The 14,237-nt window shown below is 38.0% G+C and overlaps 1 protein-coding gene across 2 annotated transcripts in view; it reads left to right on the top strand.

Annotated features, from left to right (window-relative positions):
• Positions 1 to 1,987: 1,987 nt before the first annotated feature.
• MTX2 (metaxin 2) overlaps positions 1,988 to 14,237 on the top strand; it is a 72,647-nt gene continuing 60,397 nt past the window's right edge. The window contains exon 1 of one of the 2 annotated variants that reach the window (XM_010382378.2): positions 1,988 to 2,247. In XM_010382378.2, the coding sequence (XP_010380680.1) occupies positions 2,208 to 2,247 (40 nt within the window). In that variant the 5' untranslated portion in view covers positions 1,988 to 2,207. The remainder of the gene's footprint in view (positions 2,248 to 14,237) is intronic. The other variant, XM_030916764.1, reaches the window with a different exon arrangement.

The raw sequence follows: 14,237 nt of genomic DNA, 5'->3' as shown, positions 1-14,237 counted from the left end.
GGGCCAGAAAGCTTTTCTTTTGATTGATAACAAAGTACCTGGAACAGCTCATTTCTCTTGGTCAATAATACCTACGGGATGAGGAGGAAATTGAAACTCATGTATTCATTACCATCAGTGTTACCTCTCTCTGCACAAACAAGAAAAACCTATTAATATTACCTTCCCTGTATTTCTACTATTCACAGCTGTTTGTCAACTCTGAATTTCAGCTATAGAGAAGACACTACTTCTTACGACACTGCTGTGTTCATGTCAGTGTAAATTATTGGGTAAATTTAAATGCAGTTTAAGAAGCTTCCTTTTGCTGAGGGAAATGAAAATATGACTTAACCTTAAAAAACATTATGGGGCCGGGCATGGTGGCTCACGTTTGTAATTCCAGCACTTTGGGAAGCCAAGGTGGGTGGATCATGAGGTCAGGAGTTCGAAACCAGCCTGCCCAACACAGTGAAACCTGGTCTCTACTAAAAATACAAAAATTAGCCGGGCATGGTGGCACGCACCCGTAATCTCAGCTATTTGGGCGGCCAAGGCAGGAGAATCGCTTGAACCTGGAAAGTGGAGGTTGCAGTGGGCCGAGACCACGCCACTGCGCTCCAGCCTAGGTGACAGAGTAAGACTCTGTCTCAAAAAAAAAAAAAAAAAAAAAAAAGAAATCATGTTAAGACAAGGTCCTACTGGATTAGGGTGGGGGTCCCTAACACAATGACCCACATGTTATTTCTCAAGGAGAGAGAAATCTGAACACATTGACATGCAGGGGGAATGCCATGTGATGTGGTGGCAGAAATTGGAGTGATGTATCTACAAGTCAAAGTACATGGAAGATTGCCGGCAACCCCCTTCTCTGGAGCCTTGCAAGACAGCATAGCCCTGCTGACACCTTGATTTCAGACTTCTAGCCTCTAGAATTGTGAGAATGAATTTCTGTTGTTTAGCCAACCAGTTTGTGGTAATCTGGCAGCTCTGGGAAACCAACACACTAGTTAAGGAGGCAGAACAAACAGTAATAGAGATCTATGGATAAAAAGAATGGAAATATAGCTTTCTAAATGTCATGGACAGTAATTCTTAAAATACAGGTTTCCTCTGCAAAAATCTAGTAAGCTGTCTGACATTTTGATTTACTGTGTGATTTAAAATGAGTTACCTAACCTCTCTGAACCTGTTTCTCATCAGTGAAGGGGGCTTTGGGTTACCAGCTCTGAAGCCTGTCCCACTTGTAATACCACCAATCTGTAATTGTGTAATTTGAGAAGCTATTAGGTTAAGAGAAAGTCACTAAGGGAATTTAGTTTCTCCTGTATCTGCCCTGTTCACCCCCGAAGGTGAGAAGTGTGTGAAACTAAAGTATCTTATTCTCCAAGCTGAGCATCATTTCGGGTATATGTAGTTGAAGGACAAATTATCTTCTGGCTTAGGTGCTGCTCAAGCCTCCTTACTGCCAAGCATGTTTGAATAAATAAAAAAATGAACACCAATGTCTACCCACTGACTAATCAACCCAGCAATATAATGGAAAAGAGGGAATTCACGCAGCCTTGAATCTGGGCCTCAGAGGACTGCCTGGGCAGGCGGTTTAAATTCCTTAAGCCTATATTCTTATCCGTAAAATGGCGATATTATTACTTTAATGGGTTGTTGAGAGAACGAAGTCAAATAGAATATATGTATATATGTATATATGTGTATATATTATATGTGTGTATATGTGTGTGTGTATATGTATATATGTTTGTGTAGATATATGTATATAAGTGCCTAGTATCCAGTGGACGTTTACAAATGTTACTTGCTTACAAAATTCTGGCTTACAGAAAGTACGCTAATAAATCTCCCAGATCCCCCTGCCAGTCCCCTGGGTGGGAGACTACTTGGGTACTTCGCTTCCATCTGCGAAGCCCCAACGCAGAGCCTGGAATCGGGGGGACGCAGCTCGCAGCGCCTGCGCCCGGTAGGGCGGCGCGGGGGCGGGGCCGGCGGAAGCGCTCGAGTGTCGTTATCGGCTGCGCCGGAAGTTCTTAGCCGGGCCTGGCGTAACCTTCGGGGCGTCACTGTAGTTGCCGGTGCTGCTGCAGTGGGCTTTGCGGGGCTGAACCTCGGCGGGGCTAGGCTCGTTAACTGCCGAGAGTCGCCAGGTTTGCGGTGGAGGACGCTGAGGCCCGTGGAGGGCAGGCACACGGGCGCAGGGCCTCCCAGCCGACATGTCTCTAGTGGCGGAAGCCTTCGTCTCCCAGATTGCAGGTAGCGCGGGTGGCCGTAGACCCAGAAGGTGGCGGCGCGGTCTCGGGGAGCCGCGTGGGGTACAGGGCTGGAGCATTCCTCCACCCTTGTGGCATTATACGCTGAACCCAGCCCGGCGGGTGGAGGCAGGGACGGACTACCAACCTTATCTCACGTATGGGAAAACTAAGAAGGAGACACTTGGCCAAGGTCACTCACTCCGCAGGAGCTGGAGTCCCGTCTCCTTCCCTTGGGCGGTACTTTGTCCCACCTCCCCATTCCTTTGGGAGGTGCTGGAGTATGAGGAGGAGGCCTTGGATTGTGGGGGGCGTGACCACAGGGACAAGCATCTGAACGCTTCAGTCTAAGAGGAGGGGTAGTTTCTGGGTCTTGGTACCCAAAGTTTAAGGTGACTGTCACTAATCAGTTGTTACCTATTGTTGAGGGAACATCAGACTTCTTGCTTCCTCTCCCAGCGACACAGTAGTGCCATTTGCTAAGACTAGGAGTTATTTATTTATTTATTTTTTGAGACGGAGTTTTTCTTTTGTCACCGAGGTTGGAGTGCAGTAGCATGACCTGGGTTCCCTGCAACCTCCGCTTCCCGGGTTCAAGCAATTCTCCTGCCTTAGCTTCCCGAGTATTTGGGATTATGGGCACCTGCCACCACGTCTGCGCGGATTCATTGAAATATTTTTAAATCTGCATGTACTTTAAAGAAATACCTTAGAGTCGGTGCACTGAAAATGACTGATGTATATAGATTTCTGATTTCTCTTATTGAGGTTCTTATTTATTGCCATGAAAGAAATTAAATATTGTTGAGAAAGTGAGGAGACCAAACATAGGTACTTTGAGATATAGGCTGATAGAATTAGTCATAACTCCCTAGCAGTGTTTTCAACATGAGTACAGTTATGAAGACAGTCACCACAATAAATAGGTACATTTGAAGTAATAAGATAGTATTTTGGAAATGGGAAGTACAGAATGTGTCATAAAATTTGCCGGAATGTTTTTTACTGTTTTGTGTTTGTGTAAACATACATTTCTTTTTTTTCCTTCTTCACTTGAAAATATTATTTTCTAGAAGAGAGAAGCTCCTACTAGATTGCAAGCTTCTTGAAAGTAGGGATCAAACTTATTTTATTCCCCATTGTATTCATAGTAAGTTGGTGCTCAGTAAATATTTGTAACCCAAATCAATGACTAATCTTGAGATTTCAAGGAATGATTATTTCCATTTTTACCATTCATATTGAAAACAAAATCAGGCTTATATAGTTAGATCAGCGATTTAATTTAATTTAGTTTGCTACTATGTTAAAAAAAAAAAACTTCACAGTGTATGTTGAGAGTGGTTCACTATGTGCATGTGTCCTAATGTGTGATTTCTTTTAATGAGAAAATGATGAATGTCTTTTAATAAACTTTTGATACTGCTTTAAGTAGTGACGTTTAGACATTTCTAGGCATTTTGTCTGTCTGCCGTCTTAGTTATTTGTAGTGATCTGTTACTCTAGGAGGAAGCATTGAAAGATGGATAATTCAATAAATGGTGTTGGAACAACTCGTAAGTCATTACACCACATGAATAAATCCCAGATAGATTAAAGATCTAAATATAAAACAACAAAATTGTAATAAAATAATTAGGGGAAAACATAGATTATTTTAATAATTCTTGGATAGCAGAAGAGGTCTAAGCAAAACTTAAGAATTCATAATCCATAAGAGAAAAAATTGGCAGATTTGATTGCAGAAAGAATTTTAAAACTTTGATAAAAGACTTCTTAAGTTACTACAAATAAGAAGAAGACAAACCAACAGAATCAAGGACAAAGGATTGGAACAGGCATTTCACAAAAGGGTGAAATATAGATGGACAGTGAACAGATGAAAAGATGTTCTGTGTCACTAATAATGTATAGCATCCTCCCGCCCCCTCATCAGATGGACAAAAGTGAATATGATTTCTAGTACTAATAGGGCATGGGGAAAACAGTTACTCTCAAACTATTGGTTCTGTAAGTTAGTATTACTTTTTGGTAACTTAATGTAGCAATATTTATTAAAATGACATTCTCTGTCCTGAAAATTCTACTTATGGGGGTTTATCTGATAGAAATGTAAAGACCAGTACTTAAAGAAATATACAATAATATTAATTGCAGCATTATTTGTAATAGCGAAAAATTAGAAATGTTTTAAATATATGTCAAATTATTGTGTACCAGTCCAGCAATTCCACTTATGGTCATGTATCCAAAGGGATTGAAATTGTCTAAGAGGTATGTGCACTCCCATGTTCATTGCAGCAGTATTTACAATAGCCAAGGTATGGAAGCCACCCAGGTGTTTATCAGTGGATGAATGGATAAAGAAAATGTATATAAGATACAATGGAATACTATTCAGCCTTAAAAAAGAAGGAAACCCTATCATTTGTGAAAGAATGGATGGATCGGGAGGACATTATGCTAAATGAAATAAGCTAGACAGAAAGACAAGTAGTGATCTAAAATCTAATCTTTTTAGGGAAATCTAAGAAAGTTGATCTCCTAGAAACAGAACACAAAGGTGGTTACCAGAGGCTGAGGGGACAGAGGTGGGAGATGGGGAAGAGGAATGGAGAAGAGGAGATGTTGATCAAAGTGAACAAAGTATGTTAGACTAGAAGAAAAAATTTTAGTGATCTATTGCACTGCAAGGTGAGCACAGTTAATAATAATGTATTATGTATTTCAAAATTACTAAAGGCTTAGATTTATAATATTCTCACCACAAAAATTTAAGTTGGTGTGGTGACGGATATATTAATTAGCTTGATTTATTCTTTCTATTCTTTGATTTATTCTTTAGATCAAAATACCACATTGTACCTCCTAAATATACACGGTTATTATTTGTCAAAAACATACAAAAATTATGATACGGTCACATTTTTACAGATCCAAAAATGAAGAGGTGTATTTGTTAAATACATTGTCTTGAAAGCTATGGTCATATTAAGTAAAAAGTTATAATATATATTTTGTATGAACTCATGAAATCTATATAAACATACGTATATTTATATATGTTAAGAATATTCAACTAATTTTAAGTAGAGATTGGGATAATAAAAATAGAGTGTTGGTAGAGGGTGGAGGAACTTTATTTCTGAATTGTTTGGATTACTATAGTGTGCATAGTTTTGTAATTTAAATGATTGTGATTGTTAAAATTTTTAAGATTATATTTTGTCAAGAAGTGACATTACATTATGGATAAGGAGGCTGTCTTAATCTGTTTTGTGTTGCTATAACGGAATACCACAGACTAGGTAAGTTATAAAGAAAAAAAATTTAAGTCTCACATTTCTGGAGGCAATGAACTCCAGCTTCAAGGTGCCAGTATCTGATGTGAGCCTTTGTGCTGCATTATCCTGTGGCAGAAGGTGAAAAGGCCAGGGAGGGCAAGAGCCAGGGACTGAGAGGGCTGAACTTGCTTTTATAACAACCTACTCTTGGGATAAAGAGATGAATCCATTCATGAGGGTGGAGCCCTCATGACCTAATCACCTCTGAACAATCCCACCTCTTAATACTGTCAGAGTGGCAATTCCATTTCAGCATGAGTTGTGGAGGGGATATTCAGACTATAGCAGTGGTTAAAGTAATAATTTATCAGAAACACTATGTTTGACTTGTAAATGACTTACGAATGTGACTCAAATCCAGCAACTGTTCTCAATATTCTGTTTCTGGTAGTACAGGTTAGAGATATGTGTCTATGTAGACCTATTATAACTTAAGTAATTATGAATCGGTTTTTGTAATTGAGAGCTCTAATTTATAGTGTATTTAACACTTTGCTTATTACCCTTCCTTCCTGTGGACATGAGCTAACACTGAGTATTTCTTTTGGAAATGTTTAACGATATCTGGCATCTCTCTGTGGTATTCTTGAAGTGACTTCTTTGAGATCCTTATTCATAAGGATATCTTTTTAGAAGTCTTCTCTGAACTCCCCAGTTTAAGTGAACTGCTTCTGTCTCCTTACTACCAGTATTTCCCTCGCCAACTTTTTTCAGTTATTATTCCTAAATAGTACTTACTCTATCCATTTCTACTGCTATTACCTTAGTTCAAAGCTTTGTCATTTTTTGCTTAGATAACTGTAGTAGTCTCTGAATTGATTTCTCTGCTTCCAGTGTGGCTTCCTTCCAGTAGAGTCCCTGCACTGCAAGCCTCGTGGGTTTTTTGTTTTAATTTTCCTTAAAAAAAAAAAAAACAAAAAAACAAAACCTCCTCTTGTTTTAACATTTAGTTGGTTTCCGTTTGTCAGTAGAACAGCCTCATGTCTTGTCACTTCTTTCCTTGCCCCTTGCCTGAGATGTCCACTTTGCTTGAATAACTCCTGTTCATCCTTTAAGACTCTGGGCACCATTTTAACCATTTAATGTAAGTCTACTTGACGTTTTTTTCCTGTCAAATGAGAAAGGTTTGTTGTCGAGTTTTTTTTCCTAATAATGATAATGATATGTTGCCATTATGGAAAATGAAAACAATCCAGAGATAAAGTAAAAATTACCTGAAATCATACCACCCAGATTAAGACTTTAAAATTCCATCCTCATCATTAAAACTTTGATGAACAAAGCTATTTCATTCTCTTTCCCTGAATTAAAAAAGTTGATGTAATATATAATATGCATAATTTTTTGTAACCTGTTTTGTCATATATTGGGATCTCTTTTCATGTCTGTGAATGGAATTACACATCATCATTTTAAAATGATTATATAGTATTTCATTGTAATGAAGAAGCCAAAATTTACTAATATAGTATTACTCAGATGGGTATGTAGGGAGTTGTTATCAGTTAGTTCAACCAGAGAAGCAGATGTACCAGGATATCTGTTTCTTTCTTTAGCCACACACACACACATGCATGTATGTGCATACACAAACACATGCAAAGAATTGACTCTTAATGTGGGGGCTGGCAAAGTAAGTGCAAAGCATGCAAGGCAGGCAGTCAGGATGGGGAGATCCAGGACTAAGAGAGCACTGGCAAGACTGGGTACTGCTTGGAGTGTCTGATCCCAGGGAGGACTTAGAACCTTTTTTAAAGAGCTTTCAACTGATGAAATCAGGCCACTTAGGATACTCTCCCTTTTGATTAATGTAAAGCTAACTAAGTAGGGACTTCAGTTATATCAGCAGAATCCCTTTATGGCATCACCTAGATTAGGATTAGAAAAGCTAGGAGGAAGTGTGTGTCTGCTACAAAATGACTGTTGCCGCCCTTCTTTTCCCGGCACCTGGCAGAGAATGTCCCTTGTAGCCCACTTTAACTGGAGACGTAGTAGAAAGGGAATTTTGGGAAGTGTATTCAGTGTAGGTAAGCTGATGTGTCCCAAAGTCATCACATGTGTGTGTGATTTTGGTCTGTTGTAAGCAGTGCTTACATAAACATATTTATGCATCTGTTCAGTCGTTTTTTGGAATATATTTGTTAAAGTGGAAGATAATTTTGAATTTTTCTTTTAGCTTAATATGGAAAGAAATGGTAAGTTATCTTTTTGAATGAATAGTTGTTTCTCTACATGATGATGTACTGGATTTAGATTTTTTTTTTTTTTTTTTTTTTTTTTTTGAGATGGCGTTTTACTCTTGTCACCCAGGCTGGAGGGCAGTGGCACAATCTTGGCTCACTGCAACCTCTACCTCCCGGGTTCAAGTGATTCTCCTGCCTCAGCCTCCTGAGTAGCTGGGATTACAGGTGTCTGCCACCATGCCCAGCTAATTTTTATATTTTTAGTAGAGATGGGATTTCACCATGTTGGCCAGGCTTGTCTTGAACTGCTGGCCTCAAGTGATCCGCCTGCCTTAGCCTCCCAAAGTTCTGGGATTACGGGTGTGAGCTACTGCGCCTGGCCTAGAATTTTAAAAGAAGGATAAAAATGGACCTGGATGTTTAAAAAATATTTTATAACCTGTATATTTAAGTTTTCATTTTTTTAATGGCAAGATTTTTCAATACATTACTCACATTTTTTTTTTCTTTAATTTCGTTCTTACAGTCAGTTGGGTATGAATATATCATAGGGGAGGATTGTGTAATCCCATTTGGGCTACATGACCACATTTGGAGCAGCTAAAAGGGTAGAGTACCTGGGTGGACAGGCCTAACTCACTTGCCCATCCTTGTGCCAGTAGTGGCTCCAGGTATTAGGGCTCCATAGTGCCACCAGATACATAAAAGAAGGGAGAGAGGTGTAGAGCACTAAACAGCGGAAATTGGCTGCAGTGTGGATTGCTTCCTTCCCCTTGCTTTTATACTTTCTGTGGATTTTGCAGTGAAAAGTCTAACCTGGGTTCTTATTCAGCTACTTCCTAGCTGTGTGAACTTGGGCAAATTACTGCCTGTTTAAGCCTGAGATTTCTCATTTGTAAAATGGTGAAAATAATAATACGTTACTTTAAAGACACAATTTTGGTAAAGCTTTAAAAAGTTATTTGTAAATAACATATAATTTAATTCAATAATAGGAAGCATCTACATAGTTATTGCCGTTATTAAAATTACTTAGGAATGTATCCTAGAATACTTTGTTATTCCAGGATATTTATTTCAAGATATATGCTTCAGCCATGTTTATCTTCATTATAAAATTGAATCTTGGTGTAAGTCATATTGGTGGTCTGTTAATTAGAATTGCCATAGCTGGTTACTGATAATAACAGAAAGCTTTTGAGCTACTGTGTTAAATGATTTATGTATGTAATTGCTAATAATAACAATTTGGTCTTGTTAGATAGGTATTTTGTGGATATGAATTCTGAAACTCAGTATAAAGATTAGGAGTAAGGTCATTGGAGTAAGAGCTGAGTTCTAAGCTCAATCCTGCTTATTGTTCTGTGATCTTGGACAGGCCTTTCTAGTCCTCAGTTTCCTCATTTGTAAAAGGGGATAATAGATTTTACAATGTATATTAAGTGTCTAGTATAGGGTGGTCGATAATAAATGTTCAGTACATGTTACTTTCTGTTGTTACTTTTATTGCCCAGGAGCCTTTCATCTTATAGTAAGGAGTCCTTTGAGGATATTAACTCTTAACATCTTGTATCCCATTATCATTTTGGACAGAAGAAAATGCCCAAAGTATTCTTATTTTTCTTTACTCATATACCATCTTTTCTGATTTATTACTCCACTGGTGCCTTGCCATATTTTAAGCACATCAGTTAGTTTCATCATACTATAATTTATTAATCTTTTGAAATAAGCATGATATCTGTTCTGTTCTTTATTTAGAAGCTCAGTAAACTATATAAAGGATGAAAAAAGAATGGTCGGAATATTCCATTTATCTCATTGTGGGCATTTGGGTGCTTAATTATTTAAATTTATTAATAACTTCATTTAAGCAGTAGCATTAATTTATAGTATGAGCTAGGAAAGTAGTTTTGCAGGGTTCCATGGAACCCATATGTAAGCATCTTGAAAGTAAGTGTGATCAAAACGGGTATGTTCTTAAAAATTTGTTTTTATATTGGTAATAAAGTGCTTTCATTCCGTCTCTCTTCACATGAGTACTGGGGAATCTGGACTGTAAAAGCATTCAGAAGAGTTCCAGAGGCTAAAGGAAGTACAAAATATAGGTTTGGCTTTTGTAATATAGAAGTGATGCTATTGCTCACAGTGAAGAAAATGATGGTAAAGGTTTGTACATCCATGTATCAGAATATTTAGTGATGACAGGTGCAACAGATAATTGAAAAAATACAGTGCATTAAATTCTTTTTTTTGAGATGGAGTTTTGCTCTTGTTGCCCAGGCTGGAGTGCAATGGCGTGATCTTGGCTCATCACAACCTCTGCCTTCTGGGTTCAAGTGAGTCTCCTGCCTCATACTCCTGAGTAGCTGGGATTACAGGGATGTGCCACCACACCTGGCTAATTTTGTATTTTTAGTAGAGGCCTGGTTTCTCCAGATTGGTCAGGCTGGTCTCGAACTCCCAACCTCAGGTGATCTGCCCACCTCGGCCTCCCAAAAGTGCTGTGATTACAGGTGTGAGCCACCGTGCCCAGCCTTAAATCTTTTGCTCTTGAAAATAAAGATATTTTGTTATTTTTACGTAGTATTTTGGGGATTTTCCAGTATTGAGGAATTCACTGAGGAATTATTAAAAAGTTATTGAACTGACCGTTAAGTTTCAGAGAATTAAAAAAAAATCATATTAGTCATATGAATAATCTTACACAGTTGTGCTTATGACTTTGGAGATACGAAGCTGAGATTGAATGGTGCAGATGGTAAAGCAAAACAGTGACAAAATAGGTTATACTTCACACTAGAGGCAAGATATAGTTTATTGACAGCAGTGGATCCTATACTTTATTATACTGTATTCCTGAGTAGGTTGAAGCTAATTTTTTTTTTTTTTGAGATGGAGTCTTGCTCTGTTGCCCAGGCTGAAGTGCAGTGGGGTAATCTCGGCTCACTGCAACCTCTGCCTCCCAGGTTCAAGTGATTCTCCTGCCTCAGCCTCCCAAGTAACTGGGATTGTAGGTGCCCACCACCACACCTCGCTAATTTTTGTATTTTCAGTAAAGACGGGGTTTCACCATGTTGGCCAGGCTGGTCTTGAACCGCTGACCTTATGTGATCTGCCCGCGTCGGCCTCCCAAAGTGCTGGGATTACAGGTGTGAGCCACCCCACCTGGCCAAAACTAAATTCTTAAGAGCAATGTTATGTAAATTTTTGAAAACTTGGATAATAAGATCCCTTCAAAGGCTTGTTTTCTGTTAATGGAATAGTTCATAGGCTGTAATTTGAGTTTTAATTTTCTTTTTTTTTTTTTTTGAGACGGAGTCTCGCTCTGCCGCCCAGGCTGGAGTGCAGTGGCCGGATCTCAGCTCACTGCAAGCTCCGCCTCCTGGGTTTACGCCATTCTCCTGCCTCAGCCTCCCGAGTAGCTGGGACTACAGGCGCCCGCCACCTCGCCCGGCTAGTTTTTTGTATTTTTTAGTAGAGATGGGGTTTCACCGTGTTAGCCAGGATGGTCTTGATCTCCTGACCTCGTGATCCGCCCGTCTCGGCCTCCCAAAGTGCTGGGATTACAGGCTTGAGCCACCGCGCCCGGCGAGTTTAATTTTCTTAATGTGATTTATTAACATATTATACTCTGAAATTATATGATTTTTAGTTGTTAACTTAAAACTTTGGTGATGGGTGCCCCATAAAATCTGTCAGTCTTACTTGAAGACTTTTGAGTTATTAATATTAGCCCAAGCTTGCCATATTTTGGTGAAAATTGAAAGAAAATGCCACCAAACTTCTTAATATTTTTCAAACACTTTTGAAATGTCTTGATAAGCGGTTATCAGATGGACTGAAGATGTCAAATACAGATGAGATATTGAAAATTCAGGCTTCTCATTTTTTTGTTCAAAGACAGAAGTTATAATATTCAGAAAATCCAGCAATAGACATTTATATGTAGAAGAGAAGTATTTGCCTTACTAGTAAGAGAAATGCATGCTTTAATTTTTTGTTGCTTTGTAAATGAGCCTCTCCTCTATTCTTGAACACTTTTCTTATTTTTATATGCTCTATAAATGAATGATGGTTTTGAACTTTTTTACATCAGTAATAAAAATGAAATTTGATTGGTTAGTAATAAAGAAGCTTCTTTTCATAAAAACAATCATTTTGTCATGACAATTCTCATTAGCTGTAACTGTGTTGGCAAAATAGAAACCATAAAATGCATTTCACTGTTTTTATGCACTTAGCTATGTTTTTTTGCTGATTATATATTTTATGTCTAAGAACTTGTATAAGCCAAAGAATTTCTTCATAACTTAATCTGTCTTTAGATGGAAAAAAATAGACTTTTGATGTGTATGTTTATTCCAGTGGATATAGTATCTTTGAGTATTACAATGGTATTTACCCCCACATGGTCATATTTTATTACCTGGTCAATTTAGAGCACTAATTAGAACTTTATATGAATAAATTGTATCATTTTTATAACATGAAGAGGCCATTATTATTCAAACAGTGTTTATTTCTGTAAAGTAATATTGGTGGCTGACTCTTCAATGATCCAGCCATTTTTTGATCTCCATTTCTTTTGATTGTTAGCTTTTATGTTATAGAAAAATGTTTTGGCATCATGACTTATAAGTAATGTTTCTAACTTTCTTATTTTATACATTTGAAGAAAGATTATGTGTCTTTATAAGAAATAACATGAAAATAAAAGTTGCTATCTAGTTTTTCATTAGATGCTATCATTGTTATTTTAACTGTTACTGTTATTACTGTTCATCGATTTAAGATTCTAATTTGGCTAGTCCAGGAGAACTAGTTACATAATGTTAACTATTTAAGTGATAATTGACATTTGTTCTTACATTGAGATTGTGAATTATTTTTGATGTATTTTCTCCCTAAGCAGTTTTCTCCTTTTTGCCATCTACTTGCACTGATTTTACTAGCATTTGGTGGCTGTTTGGAAAATGTAAAATAATTTTAATATTAAAATAAATATTTAGAAAAGGTGCTAATGTGTGAGAAATTACAGAATGCAGATTAAAGGCAAATATAAAGTATGCTTTCATTATTTACTGTTTTGGATTATCTTTGTATCATAGGTAAATGACTATTGGTCTGACTTTTATGAAAAGATATAGTTAGATTTGACTTTAGCTAGAGTTGTTTCTCTCTTGGAGTCTCTTTTGTTTCCTCAATCTGTGAATAATATAGCAACTGCCATTCAGGTCAGTTTTTAAAGATGGATGTAAGCCATTCTAGTCACTGGGTACCAAATCCTGGAGGTCAAGGAGTCATGGTGATGCGGTCAGCAAATTGGAGATACAGTGAGATTTCAGGAAGGCAAAGATTGAAGATACTGGATTAATAAAGTGAAACTGACTGGAGGGAAAGTGCAAGTGTCAAAATCTATGTCTGAAGCAGTAAAGTGGAATTTATAAACGATGTCAGGAGTCAGCTTAGTAACTGATTTAGATAAACAGGGAATTCTGAAGCTTCAGATGAGTCAACGTTTTGTGTGATTAATAGTAACTATCAAAAGTCTTAACTGTCAAGTTACTTTTGCGGTGTAACAAACCACTCTAAATTTAGGGGTGTATAACAGCCACTTTCTTACGTTCATGGATCCTGTGGGTTAGTAATCCAGACAGGGCACATGTTGCGAGTGGCACAAGGTGAGACATAACCATATCCACACACATTTGTGTCTTTCCACAAGGTCAGACTTTTATTGATGCTTATTCAGTCATAAAAGCAATAAGAAACATCGAGTTGCTTAAGGAGGCAATTCTCCTTAGTACTACCTGTTGACTCAGTAGTCAGAGCTGTGGCACATAGACTAAACCAATCCACAAGTCAGTCAATATTGCAAACCGCACGTAGTAGTATACTTAATATATAAATGTTATGGATTAAAATTTCCACATCAAACAGTAACATTTAACATCAAGAGAAAAGGAGACAGGAAAAGATATAATGAACCAGTCTAAGGAGAGCGTCATGGACAAGGATAGTGTCCTGGGCTTATTTGGACAGTTGTCAGTGTCTTGCAAGGAAGAGTTCTTGATTTGGGCAGAGCATTTGGCAGCAGATGCTGGGTGCTGATCTTGAGTGACTGCCAGACAGTGTCTTAAGATGGCCATCTTGAGTTGGTGGAGTTCTGCTCTTTTTATGGCCCTCAAATCTTCTGGTGAGGACTGATAGTAAAAAGTGTGTCTGGTTATGTCTTTATCTGGTTGGTACGTGTAGTCTCTGTTGATTAGATGAACATGTGGTCCCTGTTGGCATGATGCCTTTTTAAATGTAAGGTGGAGTCTTTTTCTAAGATAGGGTTATTTATGTATTGGGTGCCGTATACAGCACAGGAAAGATGGTTTGTCTCTCACTCATGATGTCTGGGTCTTCAGCTGAAAAGACTCAAAGGCTGGGAATGATCCAGTGGTTGAGGGTTGGAAACA

The sequence above is a fragment of the Rhinopithecus roxellana genome, chromosome 14, assembly GCF_007565055.1.
Source record: "Rhinopithecus roxellana isolate Shanxi Qingling chromosome 14, ASM756505v1, whole genome shotgun sequence".
Lineage (NCBI taxonomy): Eukaryota > Metazoa > Chordata > Mammalia > Primates > Cercopithecidae > Rhinopithecus > Rhinopithecus roxellana.
This window is presented reverse-complemented; position numbering and strand designations above follow the sequence as displayed.